Here is a 24,996-nt window from a genome sequence, read left to right as displayed (position 1 = left end):
TATGGCCCTATGTTCCTACCTCTGTCCTCCACATGTATGCCAGTCTGTGTCCTGCTGTGATACAGACAGGGGTTGTTAGGTAATGGCCTATCATTATTTAATGCTAGCATTACTGCTATCATCCCAGTCATGTCATGGACTCCCACACCAACTGTTGGGCAAAGTCCATATATATGGGGGTAACAGCTGGACAACACATGTGCCCTTGTACATTCCAGAGGTCAGTGTGTGGTACACAGTGTTCCTTGCCCTTGTGCAGCCGTTTTGGGGGGGGGGGTCAATGCCATTAACCTAGGCTGTGACACCTTTTCCAGGGATCTAAGTGTTAAGACAAGGGTCATTCAGTGTGATAGTGAGATGTTATGTTAAGCAGTGTTATGTACGAGTTACTGTGACATTACCACAAGTGCTACATTTCCCCCTACGGCTTGACTACAGGGTGTAATTGGAGGCTGCTGAACTGCATCTGTAATTGTTGATAGTTGCTTATCTTGAAGGCAAATCCTGTCTCTACTGTTGTACTAATGAAGGCCTTGGCCTGGACAGCAGAGTATGGTATATATCCACATTGCTTGCATCTACTGTTTTGTGTGGGCCTTGCATTCCTGATTACTTATTTCAAAATGTATGTGGCGTAAGTACTGGCATACATTATTGTATAGTACGCAAAGGTTTTCTGTGTATGCATACCTGTGTGTCATGTCATGTCCTTTGAATTGTGGGTGGGTATAGGTTTAATGTAAGTATTCTCATTTGTGGGAATGGTTGCCACACTACACATTTCACAGATACCAGTTACAGGGCTTGTGGCTGAGGGATATATTTTGCACCCAGTACTTCCACACTACTTCTACATATGTATGGCTACTAATACCTTTTGTCTGTGTATGTACCCATGTATGTCTCATTATATATATATATATATATATATATATATATATATATATATATATATATATATACACATACATACATACATACATACATACATGGATGTATCTGTGTGTGTATGTGTATGTATATATATATATATATATATATATATATATACATACATATGAACATATTTATCTATATACAATTGATGTTATATGATTATTTGTGAGTCATGCACGCACACACACACACACACATATATATATATATATATATATATATATATATATATATATATATATATGGGTCTACCTGAGATGGTCGACAAGCCATTTGATCGACTTTCATTTGGTCGACAGGCAGATTTGCCCCCCTCCCCAATGTTGTGACACCCTGGAGTTGATATATATAGTTGGGGGGGTGTGGGGGGTGAAGCCCCCCCATACAACTGCTTGTCGACAAAATGAACTGTCGACCAAATGAAAGTCGATCAAATGGCTTGTCGACCATGTGATAGGGATCCATATATATAATATATATATATATATATATATATATATATATATATATATATAGACATATAGCTGTCTGTCTACATTTACAGATGTATATCTGTCCATCTGCCTGTATGTCTATGCATGTTCGGCTCATATTTTGGCCTGTACCTCATTCTCTTGGCAATTGACATGGATGATCGCAGCACTGAAATAAGTAACTAGTGCCAACACTTTTGTGTTTCGGACTTCATCTCCTACATATGTGTTCTAATACATATAACTGTGTAACTAGCAACTTTTTAAGTGTATTAGAGCAGTAGTTGACATATATCCCTATTTGTATCCACATTGTGGCACACTTTGTCCAGACGTCTTGTATTAACAGGTTGTGTGGTGTGATATTACGACATTTCCTGTACTGTTGACTGATTGTGATGGATGGTATGTTTGTGAAAACATCAGGGTTATGTATATTTGCTATGGTTTAGTGGTGAATCACTTTATGTATAGAGTACAGGGTCCTGGATTCGAGCCTTGCATAGGCAGTTTATTTTGTTGCTGGGCAGAACTCTGGCCATTGGTTACAGAGTGATTAAGGCACTTTAAAGCAGTTGTAAGTGGGTGTGCGCAGGGCTAAGCAATGGTAACCTCCGGTTACAGATTCTTTCGGTCAGCTTCTACTGTGCTTAACCTCTGTAGGCAATGCTTACCCACGCGCATATGCACTTAAACATGCTTATTTGTGCTTAAACCTGCTTACTAGTGCCTTATTCATTATGACACTTCACATTTGCATTTAATGCAGTGGTCCAGTTGACATTTAAATGTTATTTAGTAGGTTATACAGCAAAAAAATGTAAAAAGATGTTCATATACAGATTTCACATGGAAAATGTTAATGTGCTGCAGTGGGACTTGAACCGGGAATGCCTGCTCATTATGCGGATGCTCTGACCACTACACTATTGCTGTGCTGCTTCATTTGCCTATATCTTACTTGTTATCCTTTTCAGCCTTTTACGCTGCTTTAACTGTAACTAAGCGATGGGCACACCTGCGCACCTACAGTTAGCTGTACTCTTGAGTTTTAAAAATAATACAGGGTTTATTCTTTTTATTTTTATGCCCTGTTGCTGTTGTACACGTGAGGGACTGTTGGTGGGGATATGCGGACACCTATGAGCAGTCTCGCTCAGTTATTTACACTTTCTGCTGTTCTGCTTTGCAGGGGCATGTTTATTCTGAGAGTTCTACTCTCAGACACGCCCCCTGCACTTGTCCACGCTCCGTGTAGGATTAGGTGTTCAGGCAGCGTGCCTTCATTAATATGCATGGCACGCTGCCATCCTCCTAAACGTTCGCTTTCATGCAGGGATTGACTAGTCCTGCATGGAAGATTAGTGAATCTGGGGGTTAGTGTTGGATTGTTATGAAAGTTACATATTTCATTAGTCTTTTTTTATTGTATTGTATTTTATTTAATAAAGGGGTTCTGCTTTTGTTCAGTGTCTGAGTCTCTTTAGGATATATCCTCTGCGTAAAGGGTTATTGAGTTTGGTGGTTTGGTGATTGTTGCATTTTATGAAGAATTAGAGAAGTACTGGCCTTAGAAACGAACTTTGACACATCTGTTGTAAAAGTTACAGTTGTGATAGTTTATTTCTTGTTTGTTTGGACTGGTTTTCTGTGGGTTTTGGTATCCGTTTGAGCACTTCATTGCTAATTCCTAGTTTACTTGCTTCCACTAGTTAACTCTTTCAGGGGTCCTCTAAGTCAGTGGTGATCCCTTGTGTCATGAGGCCTGTTTATCACAATGAAGTAAGTTGTGCTACATGACTGTATAGAGTTAGCTGTAAAGTGTTATGACCTGACTTAAAGCAGTGCTGGAAGTCTATAAACAGGCCCTATTTGTGCAGTCCGTTGTTTGTGAATTACTTTTGTGCTCATTGACCAAAATATTTGAATAGTGCAATGGGTCAATGGACCTGTGAGTTGAGAGAGACTTTGGGGGATTGTTATTAGGACAGGTTTGAAATATATAAAATTTTGCCTATAGCTAATGATAGGCTTAGAAATGTGGTGAGTGGTTTTGTCTATTATGTAATGGAAAGATGATTGGGCAGTATTTTTGCTCTGTTTAGTCTTTTGTGAGCTTTTTGTTTTACAGGATTTTCTGAAATCTGGAAATAGAATGGAAGAAGGTAATCTAGAAGGGGCTGTAGGTATGTGTATTGAGGAATGTTTGCTTATGTGATGTTGGGGTGTTTGACAGTTTCTGTATAATCTTTGAAATGTGAGACGTAAGGGTTTCATAATCTGTTGTGAATTGTTGTGTGTAGGCTTATCAGACTGCACATGTATCTTGTTATATGCCAGCAGCACTGAAGTTCTAAGAACATGATTCTTTTTTTTTTCTTCTTCTTTCTCTCTCGTGTTGGTTTAACTTCAACTTATAATTTGCAATTCCTCCTTAGAGGAATGCTTGATGTACTTTTTGGGGGGGGGGGTTGCTTAAATTACTTCCACTCAGTCCAGATGAGGGCTAGCATGTGCTTGCCAGTAACCCTTTACTCATCTGTTTAAAGGAAAAGTTGTTTTTTTGCAGTTGTTGCACCTTTTTATTTTGAACAGTTTTTTTGCGTCTGCGGTTAATTCTCTATCCAGATATAGCCATGTCCAGTCTTTTATATGGAGTTATGCAGACTTTTTTCCTATAATTCTAGAAATAATCTTGTGTATGATGTTTTAGCTTTCAAGCTTTAAAGGTGTCCGTGGCAGTGTTGAGGCTGTGAGCAGTTTTACTCTAGGAGAGGGTTTATTTTTTGTAAATTTTGATTGAAACATTTATCAGTAGTTTCAGAAGTGCGTTTGCTTATGTGTAGGTTAGTTCTTGTGGGTTGCGATGTACATCCCAAAAATACCTCACCAGACGCACCAAATTATTGGAAAAACTCCTGAGGCTCCTAACAAAGATTCCCAATTGTAAATTCTCATATGTTTGTAAAATATTAATAGTAAATAAAGAGGCTTTAATGACCATTTTTAGAAATCTATACTTCATGAAGAGAATAACATAGCAATATTTCAATGTTAAAATCTGTTAGGGGAATCTCATTTCAACTTAGGAGAATCTATATGTGGAAAGGTTTACATGCAGTTACTTTTACACCAGAAAGAATTACTTAAATTGGAAAGAAAAAAACTTGTTGGAGATGTGGAGTATATTTGAAAGCTAAATGAAAAGCATGTGTTATGACAGTCTTAAATGTGAAAAAATGTTTGGTCAAAATCAAACAATTTCTGTAGACTTTGTGGTCTAACTTGGACACAGGTAATGTTTAATGCTCCTTTATTGAGTAATATGTGATGTAGTCAACAGTACATCTTTTGGACTATTCTGGCCATAGTGAGAAATTATTGCAAGAAATTGGAAGTATGGTTCTGGTCCTCAGTATGAAGATTTTCTTCAACTTTTGGAAAATAGGATTAATATACACATCAGAAAATAAGTTCCCATACAACTTTAATTTCTAAACTATGGACAAAAGTTCCACACTTGTTACAGTGAATGTTAGTCAGTTACTTTTTTAGTTGTTAAACTAAATTTATTATAATTCTTTTTCTTTCAATGTGTTTATTGTAGTAATGGAAGTATGATTATTGATGCTTTCTAAGGTTGGTGTTTGACTCTTGTGTAAATGTGTATGTTCTATTTCAATTTAGTTTAATTTTTAAGTAAGGGAAATGGTTGAGTTTTAATTGAGATGTTATTTAGAAGTTGTCCAATTATGTAAGGTGATTAAGGTGACTTTAATATAGACTGGTTCACATGCTCCTCCCAAGTACCCAGTAACCATATCAGTCTACATACATTCTCTCAAGTAATCAAACAGCCCACTAATATTCACAAATAGTAAAAAAACAAAGCCTATTAGACTGGATCTTACTAAAGTACATTGTTCCTACATAGTAGGCACCCTTCCTGATTCACTGAGTGAAACTACTTTTTACTTAAATACAACTCCCATCACCTCCAAACCCCAATGCTTCAAACAATCAGATACAAAAAAACACTTCAACCCAACTAACTTCACACAAGAACTAAAACTTTACAATTGGTCTAAACTTTATAACCTACCTCTAAACGAAGCCATTGACCACTTCAACACCACCTTCTTAGAAATATTGAACAGGCATGCCCCTGCAAGAACTACCAGAGTTAAGGCTAACACAGCTCCATGGTTAACTAGAGAAACTAGGCAAAAAATAGCAGAAAGGAACAGAGCCTGGTCATCCTGGAGGTCCAATAAAACCCCTAGTATACAGCAAGCCTACCAACAGATTAGAAATCTAACCAAGAAACTAGTTATGCAAGATAAGAGAAACTACTTTATTACCCATCAAAACCAACACATGAATAATCCTAAGAAATTCTGGGCAGGTTTAAACAAGTTACTACACCCTGGTAAAACCATTACCCCACCCCCAACATCAGGTTTAACAAAAGATAACATACCTGAATCCTTCAATGTATTCTTCACTGAAACCATACTTGCCCTAGCACAAATACATCACTGCCTGTGCACCAGGTGATCATCCTTCCACTAACCATAGACCCACTTTTAAGCTGCAACCCACCCCAACCTCATACGTACAAAAACTACTCTCCCAGTTGAAACCTACAACACTAGGAGCAGACGCCCTCCCCAATGAAATTTTAAAACTGGCAGCAGCAGAAATGGCTGTACCAGTCTCTATACTAATCAACAGGTCAATCACTGAAGCTACAGTGCCCCTGATTTGGAAAACCGCCTACATTCTACCTCTTCACAAAGGGGGGAGTTCCTATGATATATCTAACTACAGACCAATCGCAATTCTATCCCCTCTGGCTAAAATATTAGAAAAATGCATACAACTAATGTCCTACCTTGTTAACCATGAGCTCGTATCACAAACACAACCCAGTTTTTGTCTGGGTCATAGCACAACCACAGCTCTGCTAGCATTCACAGACACCATAAACTATAACAGGAACAATGATAAACTTACTTCAGCCCTTTTCTTAGACCTATCAAAAGCCTTTGATATGGTTAACCATAACAAACTCATCTGCCACCTCAAAAACCTAGGCTTAGACAACCAATCAGTCTCCTGGTTCAAAAACTACCTTAGCAATAGGCAACAAGCATTAAAATGGAACAATAACTTGTCGTCACTCTTACCAGTCACACTTGGGGTACCTCAGGGATCTATACTGGGTCCCTTGCTATTCTCAGTTTTCACAAACAATCTCCACTCAGCTGCAAATAGTACTAGCCTTATCCAATACACAGACAATTCCACTATAATATGCAGTGCCCCAACCATGGCAGAACTACACAACAAAACCCAGGATAATTTCCATGCATTTGAAAGCTGGCTTACTGATAATGGCCTCATACTCAACCCCAAAAAGACCAAACTCCTGCTATTTCACCCCTCACAAAATACCAGTGTTACCCCCACCTTTAATAGCCACTCTAAAAATGATACCCTTATTACACCCGAACCCCACACTGAACTACTAGGCGTTACCAATGATAAGATAAAATTTGATATACACATTAATCTGGCTATTAAAACACTCACAGAAAGCTAGGTAGTCTCTACAAACACAAATACTTCTGACTCATAATGCTAGAATAACAATTGCTCGCACCCACCTCCTCTCAACGTTACTGTATGCATCCCCAATCCTAACCAATCTATCCAAAACAGAAACCAGCAAAATGACAACCTGCTATAATCAGATAGCCAAATTTGCTAACAGCTCCTTCAGAACCCATCACTGTCGTAACCTAAAACAACTGGACTGGCTTGAACTACCAGATTTACTAATCTATAATCAATTGATCATCACTCACAAGCTGCTCTCCCAACCATACAAAACACCTTTGTTAAGTAACCTAATTGAGCAGTACTCCTGTCCTAGGCAACTCCGATCCACATACAAGTTACTTTTAACAGTTGCTAGATCCCACAGTCATGCCGGTGACTCCCTCTACTCCTCTTACATATCCAAAATCTGGAACTCCCTGCCGTCATCCATAACCCTGGAATCTTCCCTATCCAAATTTAAAAAGTCTATCAAAAATCATCTCAACAAATGGTTATGTCCACTCTCCACACCAGACTAACTCCAGTCTCACTCCAATCCTACTGCAACTCTTGCATTAAACTTATAGCCTTTTGATATCTCTGCTTAGCCTTAGTACACCACAATCAAATGCACAATGTGATTCTTGGTACTCAATATACTTTATGGTTGTCAGCTCTTTTATGATTTGCCAGCCTCCCTTACCCTGCTTTGGGATTCTACCGACTGCAGCAATGTGGAATGAAGAACATAGTACAGTTTTGTACCTACCATAAATGTAGATGTTCGTGGATCCACATTGCTGTAGTCCATACTACCCTCCCTCCTTATGGTAGGTACAAAACTGTACTTTGTTTACAAATATATTGATCATTTTATATGTCTTTGCTATAGACTTGTGTGCTCAACTACATAGTCGTATTGTATTTACTGTAATATGTTGTGAATTTTGTTTGTATGTCTTGAACATATGTCTCTTTGGAGCTTTTCTCCCCGGGCCTCCACTGAAAATGAACACGCATCCAGTTGGACTGTCCTGGTTAACAAATGTAAAATAAATAAAATAAAAATAAATGTATGTTATTTGGTTACATTTTTTTTTATTTTTCCCCAAACGTTATTTATTTTCAAACCCTTGACTGTATTTATAGTAATTGATATTTTAAACATGTACTCTAGTACATTATAAGAAGTGTCATTAGAATACTAGTTTAACTTATGTCTAAGTCCTGTGTTCTGTAATCTCTGCCTGTATTGTAACCTGGAACAATGTAGAGGAAAAGGAGGGGGGGGGGTTGTGGCTTGATTGTTCAAAATTGAGATATTAAAGAGCTTCTATTGCAATTTGTGGCACATTGTAACACTGTAGACTTTGCTTGAGATTTTTGTTTGCTCAATAATCAAACTCTTTGCCCAGAATTCATGATGAGTGCAGTTTCACATGGCTGAGACTCTAGTTTGTTGAAATCTATGGGAACTAAAGTTTGTGTACATGAACTTGCAGATGAGTACTGTTACATTTTTGCTGTCTATATCTCTTGACAATCATCATAAAGGTGTGTGTGTGACAATGTGAAGGTCTTCCAATTTATCTGGACACCAAAAGTTACTAAAATTGCAAAGGTGTTGTATGGAACAAGGAAGAACGCTAGTTAAACCACAAAGGTAAAGCAAAAAATAACAAATACAACAAAATCCAGCACCCAAAAGAACTAAAAATGGATTTATTAAAACAGTTCTAGTGCCTCGGCAAAAAATGCCTTCAAAGGAGTTAAAAATACACAAACCTTTTTATATACCATTCCTAAATACATAATTACACTTCATTAAACAATTATTCAGTTAAATTACATTCACACCAGCAGGGGTCAGGGTACCATACTTAAGGATAAAAATAGTCTCCTTATGAAAGCTTTTTCTTCACTTCTGTATATATGTCTTTGAGCAACTTTTTCCAAAATTGTACCCTGAAGTCCCTCTGGGTTCCCATTACGATACTGCATAAAATGCTTTACAAGAGGGCTTTCAAGTTTTTTTTTATATCTCTCACACGCTCTTGTAATCTCAACTTGAAAGCCCTCTTGCTGTCTCCAATATAAAACATATTACAAGTACATTTTAAAGTGTACACAATACATTCTGTATTGCAACAAAATCTGCCATTTACATTAAAATATTGTCCATTAATTCTGTCAAAAACCCTAACTATAAACTTACAAGTAATACATTTACCACAGGGAAATGTGCCCATCTATATAAAGGCTTATTTTATTAACGGGGCGCTGAACATTTACTATGAACTATTCTCTTATACACCTTCTTATACACCTTCCTCTACGGAAGGAGAGCATGGGGATCCTATGTAAATTAACAAATTCCTTAAACTTAAAAAGAAAACCCCATTAATACTTTATAGCTTTTATGACCTGCTCACTCAACAGGTCATTAAGCAGTGACTACATCATTTTTTTTATTTCTCAAATCCTACTTTATTCCTTCTCTTGTCCCTATATTCATTGTTATATTTATCTGATCTAGCATCACTCTTCGGAGAGAGGCCATTACAGTTTCTTTCTTATATCCTCTGCCAATAAACATCATTGCAATTTTTACCAATTCCCTTTCCAATTCCTCATTATCACCACATAACCTTTTGACCTGAAACAGTTCTCCATATGGTAATTATTTTATCAAATGAAGTGTATGGCAACTACTGCCATCCAAGAAATGAGTACCATTGTGAAATTTCGTATGTATCCTACTCCTAATCCCCCATTTACTAACCCCTCTAAACAAACATTCAAAAATATAACCTTATGGCCAAATCGAGGTTGATCAAACTGTAAACCAAGCTTATTTTTTTCCAAGTCCTGAATAAATTGCTCACCTCTATTATGACCACCCCTGCATATAAAACTTAGATCATCTGTATATCTTCTTTCTGTTAAACATGCAGTAAATCATGAGTATATAAATATTCTGTTTCAAACAAACCCATCATGATATTTGCATACATGGGGGCAAAAGGTGCCCCATTGCTATTCCCTATAAATGACAATATAATTCTCCATTAAACTCAAAATAATTATGCCTCAAAAGTCTGTTAATTCAATTATATAATAAGCAACTGGACTACTGTAAGGCAAATTCTAAAGCTTCAATTCCAGATGCGTATTTTATACTAGTGTGTAGACTTTTAACATCTGCTATGAGCCAGTATACGTCTTCCGTCCATTCTAAATCCGCTACCTTATTGAAAAAGTCAAAGGTATCTCTCGCATATAATGGCTTTCGTAGGCAATAGATAATTATGTAAAAATATTCCAGTTTTATTAAGATAGTTCCATGCTGACACTATTGGTCATCCCCGGGGGGTCATGAATATTTTTATGAACTTTCAGGAGACAGTAAAAGGTGGCTGTCTCACATTCCTCTACATTAAATTTCCTATTGATATCATCCTCTGAAAAATAACCTAATCTCCAGCCTTTAGTTAACAATTCTTTATTTCAGTATTGCTTCCTTATATTGGTCCATATTGCTTTTCACATAAATTGTGGTATTTAAATGTTCATAACACATCTTTAAGTATTGTTTGAAATGTAATACTACAGTTTTATTTCCTTTATCAGCAGGCTTGAATACTATTTCATCATTAGTCTCTACAGTCATAAAATTAGTTCCATTTAGTTCTTTTGTGCCTTTGTTGTTGCTGGTACAATTGCTGTTGCTGTCCCTCCCTGTAATTTCCATTATTCAGCTCATATGAATTCCTCCCTTGTTTTTATATCCAGCATTACCACCATCCCATGAACCAAATTATATGCAGCAGAGTAGTCACTCTCCCATTCAGACGACCCTTCTGTGTAATCTTTGTGTTTCACTGTTGCAGTCATCACATTTGGGTATTTTGCTTGCAGTAGCCCTCAGTCCACCTGATTAACAAAGTCTTGGGTCCTACGTCAGTTGCTGTATCTTCATGTTAAGTTGTCAATCTCGCCTTCATTCTTGCTGGATGGGTTCGGAGCCAATCCTCGGCTCCGACTCGGCACTTGCTTTAACTTGAGAACTCCTTTTACCAGCTCGAGGCAACCCTATATCCCATGATGCAAGGCGGAACTACCTCAGATCTCGTTTGCCGCTTAGCGAAAGAGGTCTCCTTTGCCAGCTGAGGTAAGTTAATATTGTCTAAAAGCTTAGTTAGGGATTTATTTCTCCCTTTTTACCCTTTTCATAGTGTGTAGTCTTTCTACAGCCCACCCTATTTCCCTTATAGTTAAAAACTTTTAAATTCTTTTCATAGTTGTAAAACAGTTTTAAGTTAGGCCTAGACCCCATTGGTTAATCCCTACCTGTGTGTCTGTGTGTTTGGGGATTAATTGTGTGTTTGTTGGGGTGTGTGTGACTTCTTCCTCTAGGACTATGTCAAAGGAAGGCAAGGTCTCAGGCTTCAAGAAGTGTGACTTGTGCTGTCAGAAAATGTCTCTGACAGACGGTCACACTTCTTGTTTTTACTGCCTGGGGCCTTTGCACCTGCAGGACTCCTGTGCTTTGTGTCACTCTTTTAGCCAGAGAGTCCTGCAGGAAAGGAGGAATAAATTGATCCTCCGTGGCTTACTTAAGCCAGAAGGTTCTCCCTCTAAAACAAGGTCTAGTAAACCTTCTAAGCCACCGAAGGTTCAGGCTACAGTATCCAAGCCTCCTCCGGTGGCTCGCCCGTCGAGCCGAGATCGCCCGCTGGAACCGATCTTTCTGCTTCAAGGTAGTGGGTTCGCACCGATTGGTTCCGACACCGGTCTACTGTGGCCTTGTCGGCTCCGGCTGGAGCCGACACTTATCCAGCATCGGAGCCGAGAAACCTTCGCTCCATCTGGAATTCAGGGGACTTCGGCCCGATGACTTCGCCCGAAGAGATCTCTGTCCCTTTGTTGGAGAGTATCCACTGCCCGGGTCTCCTCTTTGTCGGAGCGGAGCCATCTGAGCCGATCTTCGAGATCTTCCAGGCTGTCTGACCATGACTTAGAGAGGGTGGTAAGCAGGCTGTTAAAGTCGCAGGCACTGGCCCAAATGCTCCATAGCCCGCCTCAGCAGACTTTGGCTATTGCTTCACCCCTTGAACTTCCTCCTCCGACTCCCCACCAGAGTTCGGAGCCGGAGCTTCGGGACATCGACTGTTTCGCCGCCGAGCCGATACATCCTTCGGCTCCGTCGTCTTCGGCCCGATCTCCTCCTTGAGACCTTCCTTGAGGGATCCGTCGTCGAGTTTCCTTGTCTGCTCCGAGGGGCTAGTGGCATCGGACCCTTGTCCGACCCCGCCTCCCTCTCGGGCTTCGCTTTGGTAAGCTCGGCACCGACATCGGCCTCAGAGCCTTCTCTCTCAGTGGAGCCGGGAATTCCTGTATCCTCGAACGGGATATTCCAGTCTCCCGGGAGGGGAGCCTTTGAGGTGATGAGGAGTGTCCTGGCTCCTGAGCCAGGTCAACGGTCCATCCCTCTAGCTCCTCCCTCTTCGGTGCCTGTAGACACCTCTTGCCAGCCTCTTGCTCTCAGGCCCAGGGATCCATCGCCCAGGTTTCCCCATTGGGAATTTCCTCCTCTTCCAAGTTTCTCCTGATCCTGCAGGTGAACCCCTCGGAAGAGGACGTAAGAGGAAACACACAGACTCCCCGAGTCTACTACATCTGATACTGACTTAGATGAGTCGGAGGGTTCCCACGATCCCCTCTGAGGATGTCTCCTTTTCAGACATCCTTGAACTCCTCAAACAGAGGGGAATTGGCCATCCATTGATCCCTCCGAGGATGAGTCGGTATACCTGGAGGCTTTTGGATCCCGACCTCCACCTCCTGGTGTCTCCGCCTTCGACCCACTTATGCAGGTAGTGGCTCGAAGGCGGGCAGCTCCAGATTCTGTGGAACCTGTCCCCAGGAGACCATCCAAGTTTATTACGGCCCCTACGGACAAACAGTTTCTTTCCAAGGGCTCTGTGGATGCTATGGTGGTGGCGGCCACTAAGAAGGAACTGGCGGATCCTTCAGTACCTGTCCATCCTCCTAACAAGGATTCTAGGACCATGGACAGGTATGGAAAGCGGATGTTTTCTTCAGTGACCTTTGCTATGCTCGCTGAACTACCTTTGTCACTTCACCAGGCTTCAAAGAGATATTCTCAAGGAACTGGGTGAAGTGGTCCAGGATCCTTCTGCTGCTGCGGCTCAAGAAAAGATTGCCTCACAGCTAGCAATCCTGAATTCCTTATCCAACTCCTCCATGCGGCTCATATCCTATGCAGCCGATGGAGCGAGCAGGGCCGCAGGCACAGGAGTGGCTCTTAGATGCCAAGCCTGGATGCGGCTTTGTAATTTTATGGACCCCTTTAAGGCCCTTCACCAATACCCCTTTGATGGTTCGGCTTTGTTCGACCTCAGGTGAAGGATACCTTGACCAGGTGTGAGCAGGACGGTAAAACTCTTTCTGCCGTTGGAGTCCATTTTCCACCCCTTCTAGACCATATCCCAAGGGTCAGAAGGGAGGGAAGATGTGGTTCCAAAGCCCAAGGAGCTACACCGACACGTGGTCAGTTTACCCCAGAGGCAGAGGGGTAACAATAATAGACGCCCTAGAGGCAGGGGAGGTCCTCAGAACCAGGGCAACAGGGAGTCTCTTCCTGAGAAGCCCTTTCAGCACCCCTGAGGTGTTGCCCGACTGTCCACCCTTGGAGGCAGTCGGGGGAAGGATTTCGCTGTACCCAGTAGCCTGGCATTCCCTCTCACAAGATATGTGGGTACAGTCGATCATATCCGAGGGTTACAGACCAAGTAGGATCCGCGCTCACTTGGCAGCACAGTGGTGTGCAGGGGCATTGTCACCACTCACCAGCAAGAGGTTCCGTTCGATTTCTCCGGCTGGGTGCCCTGGTGGAGTTTGGCCTGTCCTCTGTGTTCACAGGGTTTCCCGGTCCGGCTCCGGTACCCATTCCAAAGAGACATGCATGTGGGGGTCCCTGGGTGGCCTTCGCTGAAAATGAAAACAGGCTCTGTGGAACCTAGTTCCCATTCAAAAAAATAAAAAATAAAAATAATAAAATACAAGATCCCTTCAAAGGTATCCGACTCAACAATCCCTTCCAGACATCTCACCCAGTCAAAGGGATTTGGCAGAACAGGAGGTTTCAAAGCTCCTAGAAAAAGAGCCGCCCAGACTGTTCCGCAGACCAAGTAGGATCCGCGCCTACTGAGATTCTTTTGGTCCCCAAAAGGACGGGAGATTGGAGACCAATATTAGACCTGAGCAGTCTAAACAGATTTGTCAAGAAGACAAGATTCGGATGGTCACGCTTCAGTCCATTCTGCCTTTTCTGGGCAAGGACAACTGGATGTGCTCTATAGACCTTCAGGACGCTGCACTATCACATAAAGATTCACAGGCGCCCAGAAGGTTTCTCCGCTGCTAGGGACCAGTCATTACCAATTCAGAGCCCTGCCCTTTGGCCTCACTTCAGCCCCCAGAGTGTTTACCAAATGCATGGCAGTGGTCACAGCTCATCTGAGACGCCAAGGATTCCAGGTGTTTCCTTATTTGGACGACTGGCTCCTCTCCGCCACCACCAGGTGTCAGCTTCTTCAGACCAGAGACTACACTCTGCAGCTTTGCAGGAGTTTGGGAATTTCAGTAAATTTTGAGAAATCTTCTCTGCGGCCTTGCCAATCTATCACCTTTATAGGCGCAGAATTAAACACCGTCAAAATGTTAGCCAGACTAACAGATCAAAGAATTCTGGACATCCAAAAATTAGTTCGGATTCTATTGCAGAGCAGCAAGGTCAAAGCCAGATTGATACTAAAGGTTCTAGGTCTTATGGCTGCGGCCATTGTTCTTCTACCACTGGCTCGCTTCCATATGCGTCTAATGCAGTGGATGTTATTCACTCAGTGGTCGTACCACAGTCTTCCGATGAGGCACGAAATCTTAGTCACACAATCGTGCAGAACTCATCTGAACTGGTGGATATCTTCCTCTTCTTCATCAGGGCCGACCTTTGTTCCCCTCCTCCAGTTGCCACAGTTACTACGGATGCCTCTCTGATCGGGTGGGGGGGGCATTATCAGGGCAGGATGGTCCACGGGACATGGCAACCCATAGAATACCATCTGCACATCAATGTCCTGGAGATGAGAGCGGTGCTTTTAACGTTGCAAGCCCTCAACGACTTTCTTCCCACGGGACTATTGCAGTACAAACGGACAACATGTCCGTGGTCTGGTACATCAACAAGCAGGGCGGGACCAGGTCCTATCTGTTGCGTCGAGAAGCTCTCAGACTTTGGCAATGGGCAATCTCCTCTCATCGGTTTCTGATAGCAACGCACATCCCCGGCAGGTCCAACCTCTTGGCGGACAGGCTGAGCAGATCCATTCTGATGCCTCACGAGTGGTCTCTCAATCAATCTGTAGTGGATCAGATTTTTCTGAAGTGGGGCACACCTTGTTGCGATCTTTTTGCTACACCTCAAAACAAGTGCCCCGATTTTTTTCACCCTCTTTCCCCTACCAGGCCAACCCATGAGAGACTCTCTAACCCAGGATTGGCCCTGGGGACTTCTGTACGCTTTTCCTCCCTTTCCCTTGATTCCACAAGTCATTCAGAAAGCCACCGTTTTGAGGGCCAAGTTGATTCTCATTGCCCCTTACTGGCCTCGACAAATTTGGTTTCCGTCTCTGCATCGTCAACTCCTGGTGCAGCCCTGGCATCTGGACCCAGTTCCGGATCTCTTGATCCACCAGTCGGGTCAGCAGCACCGGGCCATTCATTCTCTCAACCTCACTGCTTGGTTGCTCCACTTCCTTCCCTAGCCAGGCTTCCGATGATCTCTGATTCAGTCAGAGACATCTTAGTGTCTTCTTTAAAGTCGTCCACTAGAACTGTTTATGCTAGCAAGTGGCGATGTTTTTCTATTTGGGCAAATTCCAGGAATATTGATCCTTTTACTGCTCCTGTGCATTCTGTTTTAGATTTCCTGGCTGAAGTTTTTCATTCAGGATCTTCTTCATCTACAGTTAAAGTTCAACTGGCTGCTATTTCCAAGTATCATGTTGGCTTGCATGATAATAACATTATGTCTCATAGATTATGCAAGGCCTTTCTGAGAGGAGTTTTTCTCCTAAAGCCGCCGATAAAGCATCCTCCTCCGCAATGGGATCTAAATTTAATGTTGGCATCCTTGATGCTACCTCCTTCGAACCGCCTGCTTCATGTTCTTTGAAGTTATTGACCTGAAAACTATATTCTTACTGGCTGTCACTTCAGCAAGAAGGGTTTCGAGATTCAAGCTCTCTGCATTCGCTCCCTTACTTGGTTTTTCATAAGGACAGGGTATCCTTAAGAACGAACCCGTCCTTTCTCCCCAAAGTTGTGTCTCAAACCAATATTAACCAATCCATAGATCTACCAGTCTTTTTCCCAAACTATTCTGATAGAGCTGAACAAAAGCTTCATTTTTTGGATGTCCATCGTCAGCTCAGGTACTATTTGCATAGAACTAAACAATTCAGGAAATCGGACCAATTATTTGTCTCCTATGCAGAAAACAGGATAGGTCTTCCAGTTTCTAAAGTGACCTTATCCAGATAGTTGACTTCCACCATTTCCTATGTGTACTCTCTCAGAGGCAAGCAGCTACCTTCTAAACCGAAAGCACACTCAACCAGGAGTCTATCCACTTCTGCAGCCTTTCAGGATAGACTACCCATTGATACCATTTGTGCAGCAGCTACTTGGGTCACGCCTCATACCTTTGTGGCCAGTTTTGGTTCCACAGTTCTCAAGAGTCTGTTCCATTGAGCCACCCGGGATACAGGTGCTAGGGACGCGGTCCCATCCGGCAAGAATGAAGGCGAGATTGACAACTTAACATTTAGAAGTTATGTACCTACCATAACGTTCCATGTTAGTTGTCTTCTCTCGCCTTCTTTCTTGCGTCCCTCCCTCCTTCCCCCTGGCCTGGACAGATCTTGAAGAGTTCCTATCAGATTGTTTCCTCCTGAGCCTTCATATGAGGACTCTTATTATGAACTTGGTTTTCCTAATTATGTTAGGTTAGTCCTTAGCAGGGTAGGTTAGCTACCAAACGAGATCTGAGGTAGTTCCGCCTTGCATCATGGGATATAGGGTTGCCTCGAGCTGGTAAAAGGAGTTCTCAAGCTAAAGCAAGTGCAGAGTCGGAGCCGGGATCGGCTCCGAACCCATCCAGCAAGAAAGAAGGCGAGAGAAGACAACTAACATGGAACGATGTTCTTCATCTCACATTGCTGCAGTCCTTACTTAGGGTAGTCCGCTGTCCTCGGTCGGCCCGAATACCAAAGTATTAGGCTGACGTCTGTCATGGGCGCTCAGATCTGACATCAGAGCGTCAGGGTACAAAAGCGCATGACCGACATCATATCCTCAGTTTTTTTTGCCGCATGGTCCGATGCAGAAGCAGCGTTGCAAGTGCCGTTCGGCGTTCTGAAATTTTTCGAATTCGGAGTTTCAGACCGATACCAAGTTGGCTAAGTACCCGCTAGAATATTTTTGTTTTTTCTTGCCTCAGTTATTTACCGGATGTCAGAAAAAGTGAATAATTGTATTTCTTGTGGGAAACAGATACCGCATAGGGATTACCACTCACTTTGTATTCCTTGTTTGGGACCGGAGCACGATGTAGTCGGGTGTCGGTTTTGTGCTAGGTTCAATAAGCGCACTATAAAACAGAGGTTAGATTGCGCTAGGTTAGTCTTTGGCAAGCGGTGTAATTATAATATGCCGTCGGATCCTCTGACGCCCGCTTCCACGAAGAAGCGCAAAGACAAATCTGTGAAGCCTAGGCAGGATGATTCGTCTGCTTCGACACCGGTCCATTAGAAGCTACAGGGGAACAGGTGGATCCGGCTGAAGTTTCTGTTGAGACTCAGGGGGAAACTTTGATTTTGCAAGAGGTGGCTTCACAGGACTCAGGTCAGGCTGAAGGGGCCTCACAGGTTACTATTCTCCTACTGGGCCTAGGGTGGTTAGGCCTTCTGCTACTATTTCTAAAGCTCCTTCTAAGGGCAGGTCTGTTTTGCCTTCCTCTGGTGTCAGTCCTGGTTCCTCAGGGTCAGTGCCTAAAAGCACATGCTTAAAATGGCAGAAGCTCTGATTACTTTAAATAGAGGTTCTATGCCACCTCCTGATAAGAGGCCCAGGGTAGAGCTAGAGTTGGAAAGTTTGGAGCAGGCCTCAGATGATTCAGAGTCTTCTGTGGAAGACATTCAAGATTTTCCTCCTTATTCGGATTCTGATGCAGAGGATTCCACTCCTTCTGCTTCTCCTCCTGAGGATTTTTCTTTTCAGAAACTTTACATTCCATGAGGGAGCATTTTAAGTGGGAAGAACAGGATTTCTCTGATTCTCGGAAAAGGCTTAGGGAATTTTGTTTTACCACAGCATAGGCCCTTAGCTATACCTCCAGTTTTGGATGTTGTTCAAGATGTTTTCTCGGAGGCTTCCTTTAATCCAGATTCTGTGCCTCCTGCGCCAGTCAAACCAGACAGGTATTACAGGGTGCCTGAGGCTCATAAATATCTGTATAAAAGTCCTAGGGCAGACCCAGAAACTATTAGTCAGGGGCCTAAGGGGGTTAGAGCTTCTGTTGTAAAAAATCCGGTTCCTCTAGATAAGGAAGCTAGAGCTTTGGATAGATGGGGTAAGAAGGTGTATACCTCTTCTACGTTAGCTATGAGGGCTTTAAATTGCCAGTTTCATATGTTGAAATATCAGAATTTCCTCCTTTCTCAGCTAAAATCTAAAGTGGATGCTTTAGCAGAGGGTATTGAGTGTAAAGAACTGCAGGATTTGGTACATGTCTCTGAACAGGTGGGCAAGCATTCTTTACAGTGTGGCTTTGATGCTTTACAGGCTTCTTCTAGGGTGGCTGCCACTGGTTCAGTTATTCGAAGGCACGCCTGGCTTAAGGATCAGAATTTGTCTGAGCATGTTAAGACTAGAATTCTGGATGCCCTTTACAGTCTGAAGTTTTGTTTGGTCCTCCTGTAGAGTCTGTATTAAAGAAAATGGAGGACAAGGCTAAGTCTATGCAGACTGTTAAAGATTTTTTGCAGGTGCAACCTCCAAAGTTTAGTAGAAATTGGCCTACTAAAGGATGGACTTACCCTTCTTCTGATTCTCAGTCTAGGGGCAGATCTAGACGTGGTAGGGGCAGAGCTCAGAGTTCCTTCAGACCTAGAACATGGAGTTCGCCTGCACAGTCTGCAGGTGAGGGCAGGGGCCAGTCCTTTCGTAAACAGGCCCAATGACCTGCATTTTCAGCTGCCAGATTCCTCTTGTCTGGCAGCTCCTTTGGGAGGAAAGTTAGCTCTTTTCAAGCAAAACTGGCTTTTAGTCACCCAGGACAAATGGGTATTGGACATTATAAACCGAGGCTACAAGTTCTATTTCCATACATTGCCTCCTTTCAAAGGCATGCCAGATGTTCCTCCTCGGCAAAGGTTAGAGGCTCACAAACAGATTTCTTTACTTCTTCAAATGGGAGCTATACAGCCAGTTCCTCTGTCAGAAGTGGGCCTAGGATTTTATTCTCGCCTGTTCCTAGTTCCAAAGAAAGGGAACATGTGGAGACCGATTTTGGATTTATCTATCCTCAACACTTATCTGGACATTCCAAAGTTCAAGATGCTGACGTTACAACAGCTTTTACCTCTGTTGGGAAAAGACCACTGGATGGTAACTCTGGATCTCAAAGAGGCTTATCTTCATGTTCCTATCAGGCCCAGTTGCAGGAGGTACCTGCGTTTTCGAGCTGGAAATTTACATTATCAGTTCTCTGCATTGCCCTTTGGCTTATCTACTGCGCCCAGAGTGTTCACAAAGGTTCTGGCTCCAGTGATGGCCTTTTTCAGGTTAAGAGGAATACAGATTTATCCTTATTTGGACGATTGCCTGATTATTGCTCAAGACAAAGACTAACTTCTTCATCATCTACAATATGTGATGGTAGTGTTAAGATGCCTAGGGTATTCTGTGAACGAAACAAAGTCCAGTCTAGTACCCTCTCAGGACATGTGCTTTCTGGGTGTGAGACTGAATACAGCTTCCCAGATGGCTTTTTTGACCCCGGACAAACAAAGAAGCCTTTCTCTTTATTTCCATCAAATGTCTCTACAGTCCAGGCTGACTGCAAGGACAGTCCTTCAAGCCTTGGGGTTCATGGCATCTTGTATTCTGGTGCTTCCCAATGCCAAACTGCATATGAGAAAGCTTTAATGGTATCTCAAAAATGTATGGACACAACACTGCCAAGATCTAGACACTGTCATTCAGATAATACCTTGCATTCAGAAGGAATTTTTGTGGTGGGCTCAGGAATGTCACCTAAACAAGGGACTCTCTGTGACCCGACCAGAGGCGAGTCAGATTCTAACGACAGATGCCTCGGACAAGGCTTGGGGAGCACACCTCAATGGAAAATGGGTGCAAGACACGTGGCCTGTCAGACTTCAACATTTGCATATCAACTTGAAGGAGATGTTAGCAGTCCATTTTGCATTAAGGGCTTTCAAGGATTTACTTCACCCAGGGCAGGTGTTGATTCAAACAGACAACACTACTGTCATGTGGTACATCAACAAGCGAGGGGGAACCCATTCATACCCACTTTGCAGGCAAGCGATGATTTTGTGGGAGACTGCTCTCAGTTTACACCTCAATCTTCAAGCAAGGTTTCTGCCAGGAGCACAGAACTCCTTAGCAGATGTGTTGAGCAGACAGATAGTGGATCCTCATGAGTGGAAATTGGATCCTCATGTATTCCAGCAGTTGACAGTGTTATGGGGGACTCCAGACATAAATCTGTTCGCTTCTCCACTAAATTACCAGTTGCCAAAGTTTTGCACAAAAAGGTTTCATCACACAGCTTGGAAGGTGGATGCTCTATCATTCAGTTGGAACAATCTTCATGTCTATGCCTTTCCACCTCTGCCTCTCCTCCCCAAGGTACTCTTGAAGGCCAGACAAGACAAACCATCCATGATTCTGATAGCACCGGATTGGCCTCGACAGCACTGGTACCCACTTCTGAGGAGTTTAGTAAGGGAGCCTCCATGGCCTCTACCTTTAATTCCACATCTTTTGTCTCAGGAGGGCAGTCACTTCCTCAATGTCAGGATTCAGTCTCTGCATCTAACAGCTTGGCATATTCTGTTTTAGACCCTGGAGGGTCTCGGCTGCCACAACAAGTTTTGAATGTTATTTTGGAGGCTAGAAGGCCTAGTACAAGGAAAGTTTATGCTGATAAATGGAGGAGATTTTTTATTTGGAGCAAAGAGAAGGATTTTGATGTTTCCAATCCTAATTTAAGTGCTTCTCTTCAATATCTTACTGAGTTACTGGACAAAGGTTTGTCTTTCTCCTCTATAAAGATTCATGCTGCAGCCATTTCTGCTCACTATGATTGTGACCCTCCTTTATTCTCTCATCCTTTGTTTAAGCAATTTCTTAGAGGGGCAAAGAACATAAGACCCCATGAGAGCTCCTACTCCTGCTTGGGATCTCAATTTTGTGTTGGAAAAACTTACTCTACAACCTTTTGAGCCTGCAGCTACGGCCGAGTTAAAGTATTTGTCTTGGAAAACTGCTTTTTTGTTGGCCATTACTTCTGCAAGAAGGGTTTCTGAATTACAGGCCCTTATGGCAGTGGAGCCTTTCCAGATTTTTCATAAGGATAGGGTATCTTTGCACTAATCCTTCCTTTATGCCTAAAGTGGTTTCTAGTGTGGCCTTAAACCAAACTATTCATTTGCCTACTTTTTATGCAAACCCCCAAAATAAAGGGGAGAAGATTTTGCATACTTTGGATATTCACAGGCAGTTGCGTTATTATTTGAGCAGAACCAAGGAGTTCAGACAGTCTCAGCAGTTGTTTGTTTCTTTTGCTTTGGGTTCTCAGGGTAAACCTGTTTCAAAACAAACTATTTCTAAGTGGATTGGGTTTTGTATTTCTTTCTGTTATTCCCATCATGGTAAGGAGATTCCGGCTGGAATCAGACCGCATTCCACTAGAGCTACTGCCACCTCTACTGCCTTTCTAAGGGGGGTAGCTACAAAAGATATTTTGGAAGCAGCTACTTGGAGTTCAGTACATACTTTTCTAAACATTACCACCTTCCTCTTTATTCTAAGTCTAGGGCTGGATTTGCCACTGCAATATTACAGGGCATTTTAGCAGCCCCTAATGCTTTATGATTTTGCCATCCTCCCTTTCCCTGCTTTGGGATTCTACCCATAAGTAAGGACTGCAGCAATGTGAGATGAAGAACATAGTACAGTTTTGTACCTACCATAAATGTAGATGTTCGAAGATCCACATTGCTGCAGTCCAATTTACCCTCCCTCCTTCCCCACTGTAGTTTGGCATGGTTATATGGTTTGGGTGATGGTTGTTGTTGGGCCTGTTTTTGGGGGGTATTCTGTTTTTGGCTGTGGCCTTTCTTTTTAGGGCCTTCTGACATCTGGGGCAAGAAAAGACTGAGGATATGACGTCGGTCATGCGCTTTTGTACCCTGACGCTCTGATGTCAGATCTGAGCGCCCATGACCGACGTCAGCCTAATACTTTGGTATTCGGGCCGACCGAGGACAGCGGACTACCCTAAGTAAGGACTGCAGCAATGTGGATCTTCGAACATCTACATTTATGGTAGGTACAAAACTGTACTTTATGGTAGGTACATAACTTCTAATTCTGTGACGTCAGATCATCAGGGGTATAAAACATGCAGCCGACGTCATTACCTTAGTCTTTCTTGCCGTGCGGTGCCCGAAGCAGCAGCAGTTCGCAAGTGCCGGTCAGCCGACTCCTGAAATTTTCGTTTTCGAGTTTCAGAACGAAGTCTTCAACTAAAAGCTAAGCACCCCATTGGGGAAACTTTTTCTTGCTCTATTCCGATGTCAGTAAAAGTAAGTAATTGCATTTCTTGTGGAAAGCAAATACCTCATAAAGATTTTCTTTCTTACTGTATTCCTTCCCTAAGCCCTGACCACGACGTACCTCTGCCGGTTTTGTGCCTTATTTAAACCACAAACTATCCATCGTTGGTATATTTTCGCTTCTAAATATTTTGGTGCTCGGTTTAATTATCCCGATATGTGTTCGGTAAGCCATCCGTCTACCATCATTCTGAAAAAACGCAAAGATAAAGACAAGAGAGAGAGGCTGCCGAGGCATCTGTACTCAATGAGGCGCTTTCGCAGCCCCTGATACCCACTACTTCAGATTCGCAGGCCTCTACTGAGACCCATTCGGAGTCCGGTATGCCACGAGATGCTTAAACTGTGGAACCTGAGGATGTCTCTACCTTGGATGGATCCGGAGCCGCTGCGCAGACACCGGCTTTTAAGGGTGTATTCAGGCCTACTGACTTGCATATTAAACCAACGCCATCTTCTTCTTCAAGGCCTAAAACTCGAACCATGCCCAGAAAATTGATGCCCAGACTGCATGGTCAGGCCTCTATGCCTAAAAAACAAATAATAAAAATGGCTGAAGACCTTATTACTTTAATAAGAGGAAGCCAATCTTCCCCCTCTAAGAGACCTAGGACTGAGTTTGCTTATGGTACTTCTGGCCAGGATTCTGAAATTTCTGTTTCCTCTGATGACCACAATTTACCCTTATCTACCTGTGAGGCTTCTGATGCTGAGGACTCAATTCCCTCTGCCTCCTCCACGACCCCCCCCCCCCCCCCGAGGATTTCTCTTTTGGCGAAACCTTGCATACCATCAGGGAACATTTTCGTTGGGAAAGTCAGGATTTCTCTGATTCTAAAAAGAGGCTTAGGGATTTTTTACTCCCGTCCCAGCACAGGCATTTAGCTATACCTCCTGTACTGGACATTGCTGATGATGCATTTTCGGAATCTAGCATGGCCCCTGATTCTTTACCTGCTGCTCCCAGAAAACCTGATAGATATTACAGGGATGTCCTTCAAGGATGCATCTGCAGTCCTTACAAATGGGTTGTCCTGTCGTCAGGCAGCCCTTCGGTCGGCCGGATTCCAAAGTCTGGGTCCGGCTTCGGCTGGTGTCGCACTTCACCCGACGTCATCGCTGCAGTTTTTCGGGTATAAAGGCATCAGCCGACGCCATTTTCCTCAGTCTTTCTTGCGCGTGGCCCAAGCAGAAGCTGTTCGAGTGCCGGTCGGTCAGATCCAGAGATTACTACTACCGAATACTACTTCGAAGACTTCTAAAAAGCTAAGTACCCCGTTGGGGACTCTTTCTTGCCTCAGCCGATGTCAGAGAAAGTGAATAACTGTTTATCTTGTGGGAAACAAATACCTCATAAAGATTTCCACTCTTACTGCATACATTGTTTAGGCCCAGACCACGACGTAGCAGCTTGTCTAGCCTGTGCTTCTTTTAACCGACGAACGCTTAGACGTCGGTCGGAGTTTGCTGAACAGATTTTCGGCTCTGATTTTGCCTATATTATGCTGTCGGATCCTCCGACAACGCAAATTACCAAAAAACGCAAAGAAAAGGACCGACACTCGCGGTCCGCGGTTTCAGCCGAAACCGCGATTAAACAAACCGCGAGTGTCTCGGTTTCAGCCGAAACCGAGCAAGCGGTTCTTTCTTCAGCCGAAACCATGCCTTCTACCGAGGCCTCCTCTAACCTGGTAGAATCGGCTTCTGAAATCCAACCTTCTGTTGTGGTCTCACAGGAATTATCAGACACTATTCCCCTGGATATTTCAACACCTGCACGTGGAGCTGCTAGGCCTCCTGCAGCCATGTCTATTAAGGCCTTTGCCAGGGCTAAAGCAGCCAAAGCTTCAAAAACTTTGCCTGCCAAACCCCCCTCACACAGGCCCAGCACCAGCTCCCATATGCTTTCTTTGGCTGAGGATCTCATTTCTTTAATTCGTGGATCCCAGCCTCATCCAGACAGGACCTCT

General features: G+C 43.0%; 1 protein-coding gene across 1 annotated transcript in view; it reads left to right on the top strand.

The window, feature by feature from the left end:
- Positions 1-24,996, top strand: part of RNF115 (ring finger protein 115) — a 766,070-nt gene that overhangs the window by 112,867 nt on the left and 628,207 nt on the right. The window contains exons 3-4 of the mRNA XM_044079986.1: positions 11,710-11,747; positions 19,811-19,825. Coding sequence (XP_043935921.1) covers positions 11,710-11,747; positions 19,811-19,825 — 53 coding nt within the window. The remainder of the gene's footprint in view (positions 1-11,709; positions 11,748-19,810; positions 19,826-24,996) is intronic.

This window comes from Protopterus annectens, chromosome 8.part0 (assembly GCF_019279795.1).
Source record: "Protopterus annectens isolate FY-2018-M chromosome 8.part0, PAN1.0, whole genome shotgun sequence".
In the NCBI taxonomy this organism is placed as follows: Eukaryota; Metazoa; Chordata; order Ceratodontiformes; family Protopteridae; genus Protopterus; species Protopterus annectens.
This window is presented reverse-complemented; position numbering and strand designations above follow the sequence as displayed.